Genomic DNA, 21,656 nt, shown 5'->3' with positions numbered 1-21,656 from the left:
AAGAAAGTAACATTTTATGAATCCTAAGTGTCAATTGGTTGTCTACTCTTAAACAGTGATATCTTTAGATAAATATTTTAGATTTTAAAATATTTAATGATTTGATGATATTGACATTAAGTCCAATTTTATCGTCAAGAATATGATGAACAATGTAAATAGTGTATAGTGATATTGGTGGAAGATATTTTTATTCATGATGTGAAAAACCAATACTCGGAAGAGGTGTGCCTACATTGGCAGAATATATATTACAGATTACAGATTACAGTACATATCCGGACACTGTACAACTGTACAATTTTCGTTAGAATATTCTGCGGAAAAAGAATAGTAAATCCAATCCAAATAAGTAGAATAACAATGAAATATCCATGCATGTATAAATGCGTAAATTAAAAATTATGAAGGGTCAGGTAAAACACGGGGAACGAAGTAACGTCGACAAAGATGTTGATATCCCATGATATATGAATGTTGTTCCGATGCGTTGGATAACCCTAATTTCTATCATCCTTCCAATCAAAAAAATATGATAGCTCTATGTAATTGACTTATGTTTATAAGAATATATAAAAATAAAAAAAGAAAGAATTGTGTTGTTATTAATAATGTCTATAGTAGAGTATAGCAAGTAAAGAAATTTGCTATCAGAGGCCTTCTTGGGAAGAACAATGCGAATGTTGTTTATACATATATTTTAATAAAGCTCACGTCTGATATGAAAAGTCGCAAAAACGATAACATTTCATAAGCAGACATGTCCCCAGGTCTGGTCAATAGCAGACTTGTCCACAGGTCTGGTCAAAAGCAGACCTGTCCACAGGTCTGGTCAGAAGCAGACCTGTCCACAGGTCTGGTCAGAAGCAGACCTGTCCACAGGTCTGGTCAGGAGCAGACCTGTCCACAGGTCTGGTCTGGGGCAGACCTGTCCTCAGGACTGGTCAAAAGCAGACTTGTCCACAGGTCTGGTCTGGAACAGACCCGTCGATAGGTCTGCAGCAGTCATAAAAAAGCTGACCGTAGGTCTGGTCCACCGTAGACGAAGTTAACTTGCTGGTCTGCTTAAAAATTCTCAAGTTAACTTAAAAAGCAGTCAACAAGTTAACTCTAAGTTAACTTTTGTCAAGGTTAGGACCGCACCCATCTGTAAAGTCCATCATTTATTAGATTGATAAAGAAGAACATCTACAGATTTTCCAAGTAATTTTTAACGAATGTTTTATTTTCATTTTATCAAACGTGTAAGGTGTGCTTATAATCTTTTATACAATTGATAGTTGAAAACATATGCATGTAGTTATATATAACGTTTTACTAGTGAAAAGTAAAATCACAAAAATACTGAACTGAGAGGAAAATCTAATCGGAAAGTCCATAATCACTTGGCAAAGCCAAATATCAAAACACATCAAAAACGAATGGACAAGAACTGTCATATTCCTGACTTGGTACAGGCATTTTCAAATGTAGATTCAACCTGGTTTTAAAGCGCTACACCTCTCACATTTGTCTCACTTTGATGACAGTCTCATCAAATTCCGTTATATGTATTATATTATATTCCGAAGGAATTGCGTTGTAATTTCATTTGTCCAGTCTTAAGTAGTAAGGAAGAAACGGTTAAAGGTATATTTATTTCGAGATGAAAACTTCATAAAAATTTAAATATTAATGAAGATTTACGTCTTTGATTAGTGAAAAAATGTTTTGAATAGACCACATTAGTGACTGAGTTGACACGTTTATACAATCTGTTTTACATATTCAAATGACGTCATCATTTTTTTGTCATTTTTTACAATTTCAAATATGACGTCACCTTGCGTTGTGGTTTAAACATATTCGAATGTGTCTACATATTGTGTTGCAAATGTCTGGTTATGTAATGTATTTCAGTTGTTTCCTGTAATTAGTTAATATTTCAGTTCTATCATGTACAGCTTTTGTTTATTAATTTAATAAATTTACTGTTTGCAAAAGTATAAATTATTTTAAATGATAAGGATGTTCTGGTAACTAACAGAAAACCCTGGCCGTTTTTGGCACAACTTTTTTTAATCTTTTAGTCCTCGATGCTGTTCGACTTTGTGCTTGTTTCGGCTTTCAAACTTTTGTATCTGGGCATCACTAGTAAATCTTGTGTGTATAAAATGCACTTCTGGCGTATTAAAATTTTCAACTTGTTGCCTTTTGTTGGCTGTTGTTCGTGTGTTTCTTTGTCAATTGTATTCTCCAATTTATTTATATTGTAGTCCTGTAGTGTTGAGTTGTCATCTTAATGTTATATTTCACATGGCTATAAAAGGGGAGGTTTGGCATGCCACAAAACCAGGTTCAACCCGCCATTTTTTTCTTTAAAAATGTCCTGTACCAAGTCAGGAATATGGCCATTGTTATATTATAGTTCGTTTCTGTATGTGTTACATTTTAACGTTGCGTCGTTTTTTTTCTCTTATTTTTGAGTGTTAATTCACATTGCGATTAGACGTGTCACGGTACTTGTCTATCCCAAATTCATGTATTTGGTTTTGATGTTATATTTGTTATTCTCGTGGGATTTTGTCTGTTGCTTGGTCCGTTTCTGTGTGTGTGTTACATTGTAGTGTGTCGTTGTTCTCCTCTTATATTTAATGCGTTTCCCTCAGTTTTAGTTTGTTACCCCGTTTTTGTTTTTTGTCCATGGATTTATGAGTTTGAACATCGGTATACTACTGTTGCCTTTATTTATATTGACATTCTTTGCCTTGAACCTTAGAATTCTGATGTAACAGCAATATATCACATTGCATGACATTTTCAGGAATCTTGCAGAAAATAATATTACTACTATAGATGCGAACACATTCCAGGCATTGGCCAGTCTTCGCAGACTGTAAGTGTAATTAAAACATAGATTTTTTGCATCAATTGTGATGGAGTAGTGCAATGTTTTTTTTCCTGGTATTTGTACAGCAATCGAATTTCATCTTCAGACTCAAATTCATTCCAAGTGTTGACGGTTCTTATAATCTTGTAAATATCTCCATTCTTGACGTGAGCAAGTTTGGTTCTATATGATGTTGGTTTGATGTAGTATTTAATCTCCGATCTCTTTTATCTATCTCATGTGATTACATTTAGTAAACATATGTTTTAGAGTCAATTTTTATTTTGTTTGAAAACGAAGATGTCCTTTTTTTTTCAAACAAAATAAAAATTGACTCTAAAACATATGTTTACTAAATGTAATCACATGAGACAGATAAAAGAGACAAATTGGGTTCAGACAAAAAGTACATACTAAGCAATCCTAACTGTAAAAAAAACATTTGTCAACTTAAGAATAAAACTTCCAAAAGAAAAGTAATCTGATTCAGCGTATTCAATTAGTAAATCTAAATTCAAAAACATTAGGCAATTGTTCTTAGGAAAAAATCAGACGAAACGGAAATTTGTCTCTGTTACGATTGGAAATTCGATGTAGAAATACTTTTATCAAAACGTTTTTTTCAGGGATCTGTCCGGAAATCATATCACGGCGCTACCTGAATATCTATTTCAAGACCTGACCAAACTTGAGCATTTGTAAGTAAATCAATTATTGAAACAACCATTTTATGTCCATGTGTTACACAATTGTTTTAGGTTGGATGCCATGTTCATGATGTTATAATTACATTGGATGTATGTTTCATTATTATATGTTATTTTGATTGGCTAACAACAATCCCGCGTCATTCGTCGATTCAAATTAAATTGAATGAAATGTAATATACATGATGACACACGTTTTCACAATTAAGTGCTTAGGTTATTGAAATAAAAACGTGATCATATTAATTGTGTTTACATGATCATAGCAAACAAATGTAATTATAAGTATTGAATGCTTCTTTTAGTTATTTCATAGGGTTGTAGAAGCGCTGACTATGCGTACATTTTTAACCAGAATGTTTTTCGGTCAACTTTTATTTTACATTCGAACGAATTTACAAAAAGAAGCATTCAATTCTTAAATGTTTGAACGTAATATCATATTTTTTGGATTTGGGGTTATTACGAAAATGTTTTCTACGTTTTTAAATAGCAATGTTGTAGAGTAATGTATATTATGTCACTTTGTTAGTATCTACCTGAGCAACAAGATGAGTGTAACATGGGCAGCAATAGATGCTCAACCTTCAAGAACACCTGAAATCACATCCGGGTTGTGGTAGGGTTCGTTTTGCTCATCCTTTTTTACCTTTTTTTTTATCAAACCTAAACTCCGTATATGTATATTTCAGAGAATCTTGTTACTTATTTAGTAAGAATGCTAACTACCAACTGAAGTTTGTCGAAAGGTGGAATCACTATATTCTTATATCACACATTGTCGTGGATTAACTGTTATTTCTGTACTATGTAACAAACGTCACTCACGTTACCTATTGTTAGCTTTGTACGCAACGTATCATTACATGAGTATCATTTGTTTGAACACAACCCCTACTAATTCAAACGAAGTTTTAACTACAAGATACACGATAGTTATAATACAGTACAAACGACCTTCTGACAGAAAAAAACCTAATGAAATTGTAAAATTTGCAAATGTTTTTCTGTTGCTCACCTTCATTTTCTTAATATGCACTAAGTTATTATGTCTGGTCAGTGTTTATGAAGATGAGATAGTTTATGTTGCAGTACAATTTGATTGAAACACTTTATTCATAGGTACCTATCCGGAAATCAAATTACAACGCTAGCGGCAAATGTGTTCCAAGGCTTACCGGCACTTCAACTTTTGTGAGTTCATTGTTGTGAATACGAAAATCTATTTAACCCTTGTTTTCTGGTTTGCTGTCGTTATATAACTAATATATTTTTGTTATTTATATGTAATGTAAGTTACATTGTGAGCAGGCATTTTCAATGACCCCTTTTCGTTTTAGTTGTACCATTCCTATGAAGTATACAATATGTGTTAGAGACATACGATACAGTGTTAATCTCATTGTGATTCTTTACGAACAAGCTTTATTTTTTTTCTATACAAGCAATATTTTATGTAAAAAATAAAAAAAATACATTAAAGATGTATTCTTCTGACGTTTCAGCCTCGTTGAAATCTCGTTCTGGATTTTTTTCCAAAACAAAAAAGTGGAAATATCAATGAATTTTAAAAACATTATAGTCAAACATAACTCTGTGAAAAAAATGTGTATTTTACGATGAATAATTTTGAGTAAATCAGTTTTCAAATTTTACGACCAATCAAGTCAGTCTTTTTAGCCTATTTTTTTTTAGAAAACGGTTGAGGGGTACAAACAAATGATTTTTCAAGAAGCATGTTCATCACTTATCAATTTTGTCTTTTCAAATTTCTTTGATATGCATTTTTTCAATCTTGTATAACAAAGAAGTTGAAATTATACGCATTTGGTTCTTAAAATTTTTAAAAATCACAAATTTAAAAAATTGAAAGCATGGTAAATTTGACCCAAAAAAGCATCAAAATATGATACAACTTATATGGACACCTATCTAGAGATTGTTTTAGTTAAATTTAATCAGCTTGGTCCACTTCATCTTTATTGACAGTATGAAAAAAAGTTCAGTTGTGGAACTGTGATTTTTTTCACGATCAAAGCCCAAAAACAGGTAACAATTGATGAAAAATGAGTAAATGATCAAAATTGGGTATTTCCAAAGAGCCGTAGCAAAAAAAAAGTGCACCACCATATAATTTTTTCTTCACCAGTGATTTCTTAGTCTTATAATCCCCACATCAGGTTTAGGAAAAACATTTAATTCTTGAAATTTTTGGCTCCTCAGAGGTGTTCATCCTCAATATGATATATTCAGACATAAATGGGGAAAAAACAAAATATTTACTAAATATGTTGGATTTGTAGATACACATACTTGAAAATTATCTGTTACTTTTTGCATAGAAATTTGAATAAAAAGGCTTAATACAATATCAAGGTCAACTTCAATTTAGATGAGAGGTTAATGTACTTATTTTCAAGCTAAGGATTTACATCACTCGGGAAGAAATACAGTTAACGTCGCAGAGAGTAATACTTGACGTTGTTAACGTAAACTTACCTCCCATGTACCATCGTATCCCTTAAAGAACCGCGTTTTGTTTTTCATAGATAGTCACATGTAAAAGCCAACAAAATGTTGGCAATTGTTTAGTTGTTCTTACACGAAAGAGTGACATTAATACACAGGAGGCAAGGAAGAAATCAACACATTTATAAAAACGAATCTGAATGTATAAATCTTCGATAAGTCAGAATTTGCATAACTACCTGATAATTTGTTTGTATAAACACTTCTAAAACTGCTATATATGAGTTCATACTTATACGGAATTCAAAATGACTTGGTTGAAAGGTTTTAATTGATATTCATTGTACATATATTTTTCATGAGATACAGCAATGCATACAAATGATAATAATAATTGGAAAAAAAACAAGAAAGATCGTGCAGGATATTGTTGGTTAAACAGTTCTCAAAAGGGTTTAGCATTTGAACTTTTGAACAAGGCGAATAAGACATCAATAGATCAATATGACATCCCCTAATTGATGAAACTAACTATTCTGAGAATTATTTCTGTCCTCACTTATATATAGAAAAAGAGATAAAAAGGCGTATTTAGGAATCATGGGAGTAGAAACAATCAAAAGTTTTTATTTACTTGATGCACCTATGACCTTTAAAAGACTTGTACCTGCTTGTACACACATTCTGCACTGTTATCTCATTGCCCTGAATATAATTGTAATGAGTTTATTGTGTCGATATTATCATAGTTATAAGAAGATATACATGTCAATGCGACAATTTTTCATGTAAGTCATAGTTTGTAAAAAGAAAACCATTCTAGGTCAAATTACGGTCTTCAACTCGGAGCCTTGGGTCACACCGAACAGTAAGCTATAAAAGACCCCAAAATTCTAAAACATAAACAGTCAGTGCTATCTTAATGTTAAAATACATTCTAGTAAATAGGTGTTTATATGTTCAAATCTTCATTTATGATGTTAATAAACGGTCTGAGAAGTGTTTAAGAGTTTAAGCACAGACCTTCAATTTGATATCATTCAACTCAAATTATACCAAGCATACATGAATAATGACTAAGCATTGCAAAAGAAAAATCTGTCCATAGATATTTCCTTGGTTCATGGCTGCTTTAATTTAAGGTTTTCGAATGCGTTCTACCCAAATCTGTTTGTATTTATGTAAAGAATAAATAAAAAAAAGATACCAGGATTCAATTTGTGAACGACAGACTCATCAGTGACGCTCGCAAGATAAAAATTGATACGAGGTGAATGAGGAGTGAAAAACAATTAACAAAACACTTTCACAATGTTTTTTTTTTCAGGAACCTTCAACTCAATAAGATTGCCATGCTAGATGAGAATTTATTTAAAGGCTTAAAGGCTCTTCGCGGTCTGTAAGTAAATTGATTTTCCTATAAAATAGTGAAGGCCTGCTGTTACATTGTATGTATTCAAGAGATCGATTTTATTCTAACTGGATATGGGAATTTAAGAGTTCACTGACAACTGAATTAAACTTATATCTTTATACCTGTCACAAACGTATGTAATGCCATATTCACGTTCCAATGGTAGCGATTTCATCAATAATCACCAAATCTGGGACATAATAAGTAAAATCCTCTAAATCAGGACTCTTATATTTTCTATGTTGTACTTTATGTGCTTTTGTTTGTAGTAGATCTTTTGCCTTTCTTGTACCATTGCTTTGTCAGGTTATTAACGACAAATGAGGTTGAATATCCGTTTGGTTTATATTTTATTTTCATTTATACTTTTATACTCTAATATATAATTACTAATTTGTTGTGACTAAAAATACGTCACTCTTTACATTCGTGCGAGTCGCAGTTTATACTTAGTTTGTGGAGTACTGGTGTACTGTCGTAAATTGGTGGAAGGTGCCTTTTGTTAATCTGTGCTTTACATGCTGTAATGTAATAGTAGATCATAAAACATGACTTTGTATATTTGTGCATTGACTGTTCATGCGTATTTTTTTCTGTATTCTTGTCAATGCTAACCACTGGACAACAGATTCCCGACCCAGAACTGGTGCACACTAAAGGTACCAACCTTCAACCTTACCTGACAAAACAATGTAACATTACGACACACTATACCATATCGATTCAAATGGGGTAAATCATCCAAAAGACATATTAACATAAAAAGTGAGCATACGCTATCGAATTCAATTTTCTCTACGACACAATGTAAATACACAAATAGTCCATTTCTATGTTGCCGACTGTTTTTTGCAGTTCAGTGTTTCCGTTGTACCGTTGTTTTCCTCCCATAGTTCATGTGTTTTCCCGGTTTTTAGTTATCAACTTAGACTTGGTTTCCTTGATCGATTTTTGACTCTTGCACATCGTTATACTACTTTTGCCTTTATATCACCACCGTATCAGAATATCTGTTGGTAGCCTTACAGTATGAATACAAGTTGAATAGATAATATTATGCTGGATGACGCATCGCCAAGATTAAAAAAGGTATCGATCGGATGTTATCAAGGACACGTCAACACCGATTGAATCAAGTGTCCCATTGACAATATTAAAGGATGTAAAGAAAACGACACATATTCCACGTTGTATTCATACACGTTTGTTTATATTCGACCCTTTACTGTAAAAACTGTGATATACTAGTATCTGATACATACTTAAAAAAAACTTGACATCAAAAGTTTCAATACAAACAGTAGTGATAATTGTATTGCTTCCATTATTATTTCCGGTATTCAGCGTGCTTTACGGGGACTTATCTATGTCAATGACAATTTTAGAATAAATGACTTAACAACAACATATGTCTTTCTAAACATGTTATTCAGCCTGACAAATACATATATCAAGTACACCATATCGGTTACACAGAGAAGACTTTTAGATAAGAAAATTGGCAACAGCCATTCCCTATGGATACATAACAACATTGATGCTGTATTTATTTTGTCAAGGTGTAGTTAGTGTAAATATATAATATTTCTGCTTGGAAAGATAGAAGTCATGGTCACAGAAATTATATACCACCTGCTATTCACATCGTGACAATTGATAGTCTGTTGCCATCTGTTCAAAACCGTTAGGAGTTCCCATATCAGAAATGAATTATACTCCATTCATTTATCTAAAGAGACCACAAATGCCTCCGTTAGTATGGATCAAAGCAATTCAATAATGCATTCAGAAGCGCATTCAGAAACTACGATATACTATGAGGACAAGAGTTTCTAACAAATTCAAGAACAACGAGGTTGTGGATGTTTTATCCTCCTTTTATATCAAATATGTCGTAGCAACATCTGATTAAGCCTTCAATGATAGTATCTTCATTTGTAAAAACCATTACTTGGAATGTCTCACAAAAGAGCTTGGAATAAACATCAACACTGGTAGTCGTGAATTTCCTATGGGAATAGTATATTCAACGGGAAATGAATTTGATAGGCTTTTCAATATAAAGTCTATAAAATCTCGAATTTTACGAAAATTTGCGAAATGCATTGATTTGGTAGAATCTGACTAAAAAACCAAAGGCACTGCTTATATCTGACATTGCTGTTTTGTTTGTAGTATCATGTTTCTGAACAAAAAATGAAATACATAATTATACAAATATCATTAAATAAAATAAGGTTTTCATTCAGAATGACTCCACAGTAGTACATTTTTTTACCTGATTACATGTTAAGGTTAAGTTACAGGAAAATCGGCGACTATGCGACTATTTCCTATATAAAATGGTTGGTGGTTACGGAGAATTGCTCTTTATAAAATGACCACATAATTTCAAACGTTCAATAAACACCAGTTTTATAGTAAAGCGGATATATTTTGTCATAAAAAATATTCAACACAAGTAATATTTATCTGATATAAAGGGTTTTATATTGGTTTGTTACATAAATAAAGGGGGACGAAAGATACCAGAGGGACAGTCAAACTCATAAATCGAGAAAAAAACAATGACAACGTCATGGCTAAGAAAGAAGAAGACAAACAGACAAATAATAGTACACAAGACACAACATAGAAAATTAAAGACTTAGCAACACTTGTTAAATAAGCAGTAAGTTGATATTTCTCTCATCCTTCATTGCATTGTTTAAAGGCTCAAGCACCAGCAGATTTACGTGTGCGCTTGACTCTTTATTATCGCAATAACATTCTGAAATAGTCTAACTTTCGTAATCAAAACATTTTTGTCAAGCATCATTGACCTAAAGACGTACCTTTCTCAACCCCCACCCCGCCCACGTAGAGACTTGAAAGTGGCATAAGATGCACTGTATGAACTAAAGGAAATTCTGTTCATTATTCTGAAACAGTCGGATGCACAATTGAATTCCCATTTGAGCACGTGCCCAGAAATGTAACCAAAATGGTTTGGTTTGGATTAAACCCATTGAAATTATTCTCAAATATAATATATATCTTGATACTCTTAAAAAAATTCATTGACCAATATTTTCAAAAAATATAAGAACATTTTTATCAAATATAGGCGCAAAAAATATGTATAAAATTTTATAAGAATAATTGATTGTGAAGATAAATAATATATAAAAATGATTAAAAAAAAATGATTGCAAAAATGTGCACAATATGACCTTTCCAATATCAAAAGGCACAATACTTAATGGGTTCAGTGTAAGAATAATACAATGAATCATAGGCACAAATGTATGTGCTTTAAAATAATTACATGTACATAAATGTACTTACTGCAGTATAGCTATTGAAGATAGATTGCACATATTTTACATGCCATACCATATCAGATTGATGGATTAAAACCAGTTAGATTAATAGTAAAGCACAAATAATAATTACATTTTATACGGAATCTTTTGTTGTAAATATAGTTATTTAGATGAGTCACAATAAAGTATATTTTTTTTTCTGTCCATTTTGTTTAAATAGCAATAATAAATGCATTAAATAATTTTTGTATTTACAGTGCATATAAGAATTATTGTTTAATAAACATACCCAGCATATATGCAATAAAATTTACACTCTCAAACAGAACAAACTGATATCCAGTTACTTGCTTGTAGATCTGTATATTAGGACATTTTGTTATCTTCAGGTACTTGAGTTACAATCAGATCAAGGTGCTAAATACTAACGTATTCCAAGGATTGACGGATCTCCAATACTTGTAAGTAAACAGAGGCTTCAAACATTATTTCCTACAATTTGTTTGCCTGTTGGTTCTGATAAACGTTTCTTATTTTCAAACTAATGTTTAAATTTGTTCAATATAGATTATTTAACGTTTTAAGTTATCATGAGAAAGAACTACAAAATACGGGTAAAGAGAATTTTTATTATGATTATTTTTGTTTTTAAATGGTGAAGTTTCATTGTAATATAAACAAATAGAAGTTAGCATAAAAAGACATTGTGTTTAAAATATGTTATGCTAAGATAAATGAAGATTTCAGTTTGGGCATAACAATGAAAAGCAAAAGGTGTATTTGTAAAGTCATATTCGCGACATTATCCTGTCGAAAGTGATTAATATGATCTGTAATGGCGCGTTTACAATCAGATTTTAATCGAAAAAGATTTGAGGAAAATGTATTATAAAATAGCAAGATGTTTTCGTTAAAACTATAACTCATATATTTTTTCGAAAGATTTTGTCGCAAAGATTAAAACAAGGGAGATACACAAACTTTAAAACACTAATGAAAATAAAAAAAAATCACACTGACATTTAAAAAAAACATACTGAGAAAAAAAAATGAAAAGACACTCAAATAAAATTAATTGAAAAACATGAAAAAGCACATAATTTGATAATTTAGTAAAGTTTTAACGACCTTTTTGAATCAGTGTTTGTGAGAGTAACATCTCAAAACTTGTGTCTTTAAGCACATTCTTTTATCTATCCAAACTGTTTGCCGCACAATTATGAACAAGATGAGATAATGATATAACAAGTTTACGTCTACAGCTGAAGCCTAACTAAGTCTGTATACAATGGCGTTCCCTTATTTGTTTAAATATGGCTACTTAAGTAAGTGTCTCTACATTTATAAATTACATAACAGTAAAGTGTCTGAGTATAAAGTTTCTTTTAAGTTCCAGCGCTCATTTCTAACTTAATATTCTTGAAAAATATATATAATAACAAACATTGAGCATGAAATTTAATTGTATTAATCTGTCAATACATATGCCATTTGAGAACAAGTCTTCATTTAAGCCCTATCTCACATCTTAGTTCAGCAATATTTGGTATGCATATCTTATGTATCTAAACAATTAGAAAAATGTGATTTAATATAGTTATTCTAAAATGTTATTTTCAGGGATCTGATTGTTAATAACATAACTACACTTGGTGAACATGTCTTCAAAGACTTAACGGCAGTTACACATTTGTAAGTCCTTGCAGCTACATCATTGTTGCCACTGTGTGTTGATAGTTTGTCGACACATTATGTATTTATTTTATCTTATTTTCCTATCATATTGCGTAGAATATTTTGAACTTTATACATTCCCTTTTAATTTAATGTATGTCATTCCTGTAAAATGCAAAAAAGAAAGATTTAAATCATTTTGTAGGTGAATTGATACGATAGTTGTGTTTTGTTAATGGCGAAGGTTTACATTGCATCCTTATAATGATCAATTTTCAACAGAAGCAGAGATAACATTAAATAAATGCGCTTTTGGCATAATTAGCGTTTCTTATTCCTTAATCACGTAAATGTGATAAAACATGCGAAACCAACATTATTTCCACTGAAAAATACTTTTCTCACACGAAACAAGAAAAACCATTGAAAAATATTAATAATGAATTAAATCCTTTATTGGTTTTATCATGATGATCTTAAAATCCAAGTTGAACAGTTTTGACAGATACTCTGTCCAAATATTCTTTAGATTCATTTGCCTGTTTTATACAGATTATTTATCTTAAATCATTTGCCACTGGTGATGACCATATATGAAAAAGCCTAACAAAGTCTGCTCACCATGGAATCGCCTTTGTTACTGAAAACATGGTCAATGGACATTTATCAAAGTTTTTCTTTATCTAGAATCTAGAATGTCTAAAGATTTTCAGATTAATTAATTAGGACATTTTAAAGATAAAGAGCTTACCATGCTTAAAGGAAAAACCCTGATCATAAATATGTTAATCTTTCAAAACAAATAAAAAGAATAAAAGTTTTAGATAAAGGCAACAGTAATAAACCGCTGTTAAACATTCATAAATCGATTGAGAAAAAACAAATCCGAGTTACAAACTAAAACTGAGGGATATAAAGAAGAACAACGACACAACAGAAACACTAAATTAAAACACACAGAAACGAAGTATAAGATAACAATAGCCATTTTCCTTACTTGTTACGGGACATTTTAAGAACCAATGGTGAGTTGAATCTTGATTTTTTGTGCTAGCCAAACCTCCAGCTTTTATAGCAATGTTACTGTTGGAAATCACGCACAGAAGAGAACGTTAACGTAACGTCGCATTATTGTATATCCAACGTCGTTTACTTATGACGTTATCTTGTACTTTAGTCATCAATACAAATTCATACAGTTTAGACGTCTTTGTTATATTACATGCAGTTTTAGTAAAACCACTTTACGATATTGCTACCGTGACCAGAAGAAGATGACTTCAAAGCTGAAATCTATACGAGCGGGACACAGAAGCGCAGTTTCTAGGATTTTAAGAAGATTTGAGGAGAGAAGTGAAACAGAAGAAAAACCGGAAGAGGACGAGTTGGAAACAATTTTGGATACATTAAAGGAAAAGCAAGATATTCTGAAGGATTTGGATAAGAACATTTTAGATAGTGTACAAGAGGAGGATATAGAGCAAGAGATATTTGACACAGATGAGTATAAATTTAATTTAGAGACGAAAATACGCAAAATTCGTAAATTTATTCAAGCTCAAACATCAAATTTAAATGCAGCCGCTAGAAGTTTTTCGCCGCACAATGAGACACTACAACCCATTCAAAATGTTGGCCCCGTATATAACATAAGAGATGACTCATAAAATACTGGCCTCAATTTCACATCTTTACGTTCAAATTCAAGCGTCAATAGCAGCAACTTTCATAAACTACCGAAATTGAATTTACCTACATTTGATGGAAACGTACTTGAATGGCAATCCGTTTGGGATTCTTTTGATTCCGCAATTCACAACAACAACACACTAACCGAAGTTCAAAAAATCAACTACCTAAAATCTTTACTAGAAGGAGAAGCGTCATATACCATTGCCGGATTTGCTCTTACGCACACAAACTACAACAAAGCTATTGAACTCATACATGAAAGATTTGGACAAAAACATAAGATCATTCAATCGTACATGCAAGCACTACTAGACATACCCGCACCAAAGAATAAGCTTACGCACCTTAGAAGCTACTACGACAGGACAGAAACATACATACGTGGCCTTGACACTCTCGGACAAGTTCAAGACTCATACGGCTCGTTATTAGTACCAGTCATACTCAACAAAATGCCCAGTGAAATAAGCAAAAACTTAACACGTGAGCACGGTTCAACAGATTGGTATCTTGGTGATCTTAGGAGATCTATTTTTAAGGAACTGGCAATTTTAGAGTCTGGTAACAGTACAGAATCATTTGAAAGTCCGAGCGCTACAGCTACCTACTACACAAACACAAAATCTCGAGAAAACTGGCCAAAGACTAATTCACCACAGAAATCTTATCAAGTCAGCTGCGCATACTGCAAGGAATCACACTTTTCGTCTGAATGTACCAAATTTACAGACCACAACGGCCGCATGAAAATTGTAAAAGAAGATAGATTGTGCTATAATTGCTTAGGGCGACACCGCGTAGTAGCTTGCAAATCAAAATCTAACTGCAAGAAGTGTGATAGACGTCACCACACAAGCCTATGCAATAAAGAAACTACAAGTACAAGTAGTACAAGTACAATACAAAAACACAACGCGAAGGAATCGGAGACTTCTGTTTTATATTCATCTTTAAATTGTGATCGCCCAAATGTTTTATTAAACACCACAATAGCACCACTAAGCTACAAAGAACAACCGATTGATGCAAACATTCTGTTTGACGAAGGCGCCACAAGGTCATTTATCACAAGACATTTAGCAGAGAAATTGGAGTTAAAAACCAGAGGAAGTGAAGCAATTACGCTATCTAAATTTGGAGACGATAATGAGAACAACTCTATTGAACAGCTAAACACAACAACAGTGAAGATACAAACTATCTCTGGCCAAGAAATACCAGTCGATGTTTTGATTGTACCTAAAATCGCCGCACCATTTAAGACTAACATTGAAACTGCAAAACAGTTGCCGTATTTGCAAAACGTACAATTAGCACACGCCGTAACTGAGGATACATCATTTGAAATTGGACTGCTTGTTGGAGCTGATCAATACTGGGATATTGTCGAGGATGATATCATTAGGGGCGAGGGACCAACAGCAGTAAAGTCCAAACTAGGATACCTACTCTCAGGATCACTCAAAAGAACCAATTCAATCAACGAAACACACTTTCGTACTACAAATTTAGGAGAAACAGAAGAGACGCACACTACCGATGATGCAACAGAGAGGAATACTATTAACATTGAACATATTTCTACACTTGTGGACACTTCAAGGACAAAACAAAGAACCACTGATCCGTTGAAAGTAAATGAAACAGACAAATCAGCTTTAATGTGGACAAGAGACAGTAACAAAAACAAACGCTTTTACGAGGATTTACAAGGAATGGGAAAATCAAAATCTCAGTTCAAACAGCTCAACTTATATCAGAAATTGGATTACAGGGAGAAACTTACAAGAAAAAAGAACGTGAAATAAATGACACCGTACTATAACAAACTGTGGTTGAAAGATTTAATTTTAATGATGGACTTTAAAGTTAATTTTTATTTCATGTTGTTAACAGAGAGACTTTAATCATTTAACCAAGTTTTAAATTTTCACTTTTCGTGGGCCGGAGAATGTTGGAAATCACCCACAGAAGAGAACGTTTACGTAACGCGGCATTATTGTATATCCGACGTCGTTTACTTATGACGTTATCTTGTACTTTAGTCATCAATACAAATTCATACAGTTTAGACGTCTTTGTTATATTACATGCAGTTTTAGTAAAACCACTTTACGATAGTTACATATAACACTTAAATGACAACATTATATGGCAGGACTACAACACAAATAAATGAAAGAACATAAAGGACAGGGAAACACACAAATAAACAATACAATAAAACATGACGACAACCTAATAGTTATTAAAGATACCAGGCCCACAAATAATACGCCAGAGGCGTGTTTCGTCTACATAAGACTTATTAGTGACGCTCAGGTCAAAAAAGCAAAGCAAGCCAAACAAAGAGGAAGAGCATTGATGACCCAAAATTCCAAAATGTTGTGCCAAATACGGCCAAAGTTATCTGCCTAGGATAAGAAAATCCTTAGTATTAAGAATAATTCATACTTTTGCAAACAGTTAATTTACAACCGAAGTGGTGACTAACTTCAGGATAAAAACGAATAAGTAAAACAACCTAGAACAGCACATAAAAACAGCACAGCCGAACAACGCATTGTATTTCAGCCGAATAGGTCGACGCACAAAAGTGACGTCACAGCTAAATTTCTAAAAAATAATTTTAGAAACAGTTCATTGTCATGTTACATGCTTAATTATGTGTTAGTGAATGCAGTTTTAACTGATGAAGATACAAAATATGATGTAGTAATTTATTTACAAAAAGTTGTTTTTGCAGGTTCCTGATGTACAATCAAATTACTTCCATTGGTGCCAACGCATTCAAAGGATTGACCGCTCTTCAGATCTTGTAAGTAAATATATTCAGCAAAATACGATATTTAACCATATGTTGGTCGTTGGCCCTTGCATTATACCGATTGTCACCTCTCCAAAAAATGAGTTTATCAAAAATAGAAAAAAACGTTTTGTTACACATAAGTTATGAACTAAGGGTTTTGTTTGTTTTTTCGGGACGGCATACATATGTATATATGAGTAGCAGATGTAAACTTTAATCATCTCTTTTCTCTATCGAGACTGGTTATGAATGTATATAAAAATCATACATTTATCAATGAGGACATTAATATTTGACGTCAGAATAGCTCAATTAGGAACTGTCTTCATCAGCATTAGCCTAGGCTTTGTATAAAAAGGTCTTCTACTGCATTCCAAGTTTAATCAAGTTTAATCAATAAAGTAAAGACTAAACTGTCTGAAAGCAGAAAGCTTAAAGTTTAGGAGCTATTTCATTCTTAGATATAAACAAATAATGATAATCATTATGTATCGTTTTATGAGCTACTGTTAATACTTATTATACAGGTTATCAAGTTTTAACATAAACTCTGTACCACCTTCATGCTTTTTTTCAGGCTCCTGCTACACAATAGAATAACAACGATTGATGCAAATGCATTCGAAGGCTTGACCGCTCTTCAGAACTTGTAAGTATATTTATTCAATCACATCCTTTTCCGTCAATTGATGCAGATTTATCGTCTCATGATTGCATGTAAGATAAAATTCGTATAAGGTCCTTTCCTTTTTGATTTGGTAAACACATACAATTGAACTTGTTCATGTTTTGTGTATAACTAGAATACGACCTTCTACTTTTGCTTCATTAACAACGGCGTGAAATAATCTTCGATTGATCTAGACTTTATGGTGGCTCATAGATACATACTAAAAGCTAATACAGGTCCTTTTTAAATAATAAATACTCATATCTACATGCAATTTGTTGCAGGTTAAGTACAATAACTTTCGTATGTCTTTATTCAAACGATTGTTTTCGCTAATAGTTTAGAATGTATGTAATGCATCCGATTTTCCGTAAGGAATGCATTGACAAACGTCACACTAAAATAAACTGAAACTTCATCCTATTCGATCTAACATTTATATGTCAAAATCTGTGTGACTAGTTGTAAAAGTTGCGCAATAGTTAAACATGTTAAAATGAAGCATACATATATTTTCCTGTTTTGTTATTAAAGAAGTTTATCTGGCAATCCACTCAACTGCACCAATTGTGAAATGAAACATCTACAGTTATATTTACAAAGTCAGGCTTTTGGGAATGCTGGTGCAATGTGTGATGGGATTATGATAGTTGACTTTGTATTCACTAACTGCACAGGTATTAAACTACAGAAATAGAGTAATAACAAAGAGAAACAGTAAACCCTTATATAGATATAAGATGTGATAGGACTGCCAATGAGCCAACTCTCCATCCAAATCATAATTTGTTAACAGTAAATAAACTCATCATAGATACCAGAATTGAAGTTTTATATTTACGCCAGACGCGCGTTTCGTCTACAAAAGACTCATCAGTGACGTTAACCATTATAGGTTAAAGTACGGCTTTTAATACCGAGCCTTAGCTCACACCGAACAGCCAGCTATAACAGCCCCCAAATGACTATTGTGAAATCATTCAAACAGGAAAACCAATGGTCTAATCTATATAAAAATAAACGAGAAAACGAGAAACACTTATGAACACATCAACATGTGTAGAGTTAGCACAAAGCAATTGTAAATTTACCAAATGAATTGTTATGAAAGTCGATTTAAATAATCAAAATCATTATCAGTGTTACCACTGTTTGACCCGGATATATATAACTTACGTTATTATGAAAAAAAACAACGTTGATAAGTTTGACTTGAACTTACACAATTTCCCGACTATCTCGTGAAACAAAGAAACTGCTTGTTTTTATCATAAAAAATAAACACACAATCCGATAAATCGATGATTAGTTTCTCTTTGAGTTGTCCTTAATTTTATTGTCATGGCTTTTTCATATTGTCGGAAACTTTTGAGTTTGAATTTTCCTATAGTAGCTTTACAATCTTTGCTACCATTTTACACAAACTGTTCCCGACATGATTTCTGTCATACAGCAATCAGAATTTACATGTTTTTCTACAGACGTAGTATTTTGAAATAAGAAAACTAAAAAAAACAAAAAAACAAAAGAAAAAACAAAAACAAAAATAAGAACGAAAGAAACATGTAATTTTCCCATTGTACTTATTGATAGAAACGTTTTTATACATTTTTTTCTGTTACTGTTGGTCACAATCCTTCCATTGGTTTCTCGTTTATTAATTTGTGTCCGACATTGACATACCAATGAATATACCCACGAATGCAGAAGGATTTTGTTTTATGTTTATTAGTCTTGGCCATAGTCTAGTCCTGTTAAAACACGAAAACGAAATTGTTTGTTTAGTTTTTGATATCAATTTTGTAAACCATTGCATTCTTTTTTGATATGTTATTTTCTATTCTCTGATTCAAAATTAAATTTTTATCAAGGGTTTGGCTTATCTTTTTTTGTTTGTTTATTTTTATAATTAGACGTACTAGAAAAAACAACAAAAACTACTACTCGACATACAACCAGCGTTACAAGAACTAGTCAAGGTAAGACCAGAATTCGTGTCAGTACTGAAAGTACACATTGTACTCTCAACAGGACTAATAAACATAGTAGTAAAAAATAAACATCAAACCGTAATGGTCATATAGGCTGACTAATATCGTAACACGTCTTCAATGGAGTTGACTGGAAAAATGAAGGAATATTTTGTTTTATATTTCTGGCTTGTGTCAGGCACATATAGAAAGCACGCTAACCCGTTTTATGAGGAATATCTCGCATAAAAATACGAATGAAGAAAACATGACAGTATTGGTCTGTCAGTGTTTTTTTTCCATTGGTATTTGTTTTTTTTTAGGCAAAAGAAAAGTTGAACATGATACGGATACTAACAAAAAAAGTTCACACGAATGACAAAACACAAAGTTGAAAAATACAAGAGATTCACTCATTTCGTAAATCGAAATAAACGACAAGGCTAAAAAGAAAAAAAAAGTACAACAGAAAAGTATTTGCACACACTACACAACATAGAAAACTAAAACTTAGCAACATGAACCACAACAAACAAGGGGATGATCTCAGGTGCTTCGGAAGGGAACGCAGATCTTGTTCCACATGTGGCATCCATCGTGTTGCTCATGTTAATACAAACCCGGTTATAAGTCTAATTCAGTAGATAACATTCGTGGAAAATCATTCAAGGAAAAATATTAGATAATTAGATCAAGTATCAATTTATTTCAGATTTAACATCAAAGAGTTCGACTAATTTACAACGATTAACGGAGCCGCTGTTGATGATTTTACTTACTTTGTTGCTGTAACCTTTTGTATTGTTAAATTTTGCAGTTATTTAAAGAGGTAATTTATACTTTTACACCGGAAAATGTATACATTAGAAGAAAACATTTTACGATATACGTTAGTGTACGGAATGATTGTTTATAAACAAACATTGACCATAAAGAGTAGTATGCGTGGAGCCATTGTCAATGTATGACGTTTTTAGTACTTATTACGTCAGTACATATATTTTAATTTGTTGAGACCCGAGAAGTACTTTCTGCAAGGCCCTGCGTTTTGAATCTTTTAATAGATACATTGTTATCGTGATATCTACCGATCAGTGAATATTCGTAGTGAATATTCGTAGTGAATATTCGTACATATATTTTAGGCAGAATGGATTATTGTTACGATTTAATTTCAAGTCTAATACAGTTCTTAGTGCACATCGCCTTTTTAAGCTCACCTGGCCCAAAGGGCGAAGTGAGCTTTTCTCATCACTTGGCATCCGGCGTCCGTCGCGTCCGTCGTCGTTAACTTTTACAAAAATCTTCTCCTCTGAAACTACTGGGCCAAATTTAACCAAACTTGGCCAAAATCATCATTGGGGTATCTAGTTTAAAAAATGTGTGGCGTGACCCGGTCAACCAACCAAGATAGCCGACACAGCTAAAAATAGAACATAGGGGTGAAATGCAGTTTTTGGCTTATAACTCAAAAACCAAAGCATTTAGAGCAAATATGACATGAAAAAAATGTTCATCAGGTCAATTTCTATCTGCCCTGAAATTTTCAGATGAATCGGTCAATCGGTTGTTGGGTTGCTGCCCCTGAATTGGTAATTTTGAGGAAATTTTGCTGTTTTTGGTTATTATCTTGAATATTATTATAGATAGAGATAAACTGTAAACAGCAATAATGTTCAGCAAAGTAAGATCTAGAAATAAGTCAACATAATCAAAATGGTCAGTTGACCCGTTTAGGAGTTATTGCCCTTTATAGTCAATTTTTAACCATTTTTCTTAAATTAAAGTAATCTTTTACAAAAATCTTCTCCTCTTAAACAACTGGGCCAAATTATTCCAAACTTTACCACAATCATCTTTGGGGTACCCAGTTTAAAAAATGTGTAGCGGGACCTGGTCAATCAACCAAGATGGCCGCCACGGCTAAAAATAGAACATAGGGGTAAAATGCAGTTTTTGGCTTATAACTCAAAAACCAAAGCATTTTGAGGAAATCTGATTGGGATAAAAATGTTTATCAGGTCAAGATCTATCTGCCCTGAAATTTTCAGTTGAATCAGTCAACCCGTTGTTGGGT

General features: G+C 32.5%; 2 protein-coding genes across 5 annotated transcripts in view; one reads left to right on the top strand and one right to left on the bottom strand.

Moving 5' to 3' along the window:
* LOC143069520 (uncharacterized) overlaps window positions 1-21,656 on the bottom strand; it is a 384,816-nt gene that overhangs the window by 325,433 nt on the left and 37,727 nt on the right. The gene's annotated exons all lie outside the window — the stretch shown is intronic.
* The window catches only part of LOC143069518 (uncharacterized), a 73,073-nt gene that overhangs the window by 46,930 nt on the left and 4,487 nt on the right, over window positions 1-21,656 (top strand). For all 4 annotated transcript variants that reach the window (XM_076244197.1, XM_076244196.1, XM_076244198.1 and 1 more), the window contains exons 5-15: window positions 2,804-2,875; window positions 3,496-3,567; window positions 4,699-4,770; window positions 7,373-7,444; window positions 11,154-11,225; window positions 12,385-12,456; window positions 16,877-16,948; window positions 17,517-17,588; window positions 18,144-18,286; window positions 19,523-19,588; window positions 20,292-20,408. In XM_076244197.1, the coding sequence (XP_076100312.1) occupies window positions 2,804-2,875; window positions 3,496-3,567; window positions 4,699-4,770; window positions 7,373-7,444; window positions 11,154-11,225; window positions 12,385-12,456; window positions 16,877-16,948; window positions 17,517-17,588; window positions 18,144-18,286; window positions 19,523-19,588; window positions 20,292-20,371 (865 nt within the window). In that variant the 3' untranslated portion in view covers window positions 20,372-20,408. The remainder of the gene's footprint in view (window positions 1-2,803; window positions 2,876-3,495; window positions 3,568-4,698; window positions 4,771-7,372; window positions 7,445-11,153; window positions 11,226-12,384; window positions 12,457-16,876; window positions 16,949-17,516; window positions 17,589-18,143; window positions 18,287-19,522; window positions 19,589-20,291; window positions 20,409-21,656) is intronic.

The sequence above is a fragment of the Mytilus galloprovincialis genome, chromosome 3 (assembly GCF_965363235.1).
Source record: "Mytilus galloprovincialis chromosome 3, xbMytGall1.hap1.1, whole genome shotgun sequence".
Taxonomy (NCBI): Eukaryota; Metazoa; Mollusca; class Bivalvia; order Mytilida; family Mytilidae; genus Mytilus; species Mytilus galloprovincialis.
Note: the sequence above shows the minus strand (reverse complement) of the source record. Positions and strands in the feature narration are given on the sequence as shown.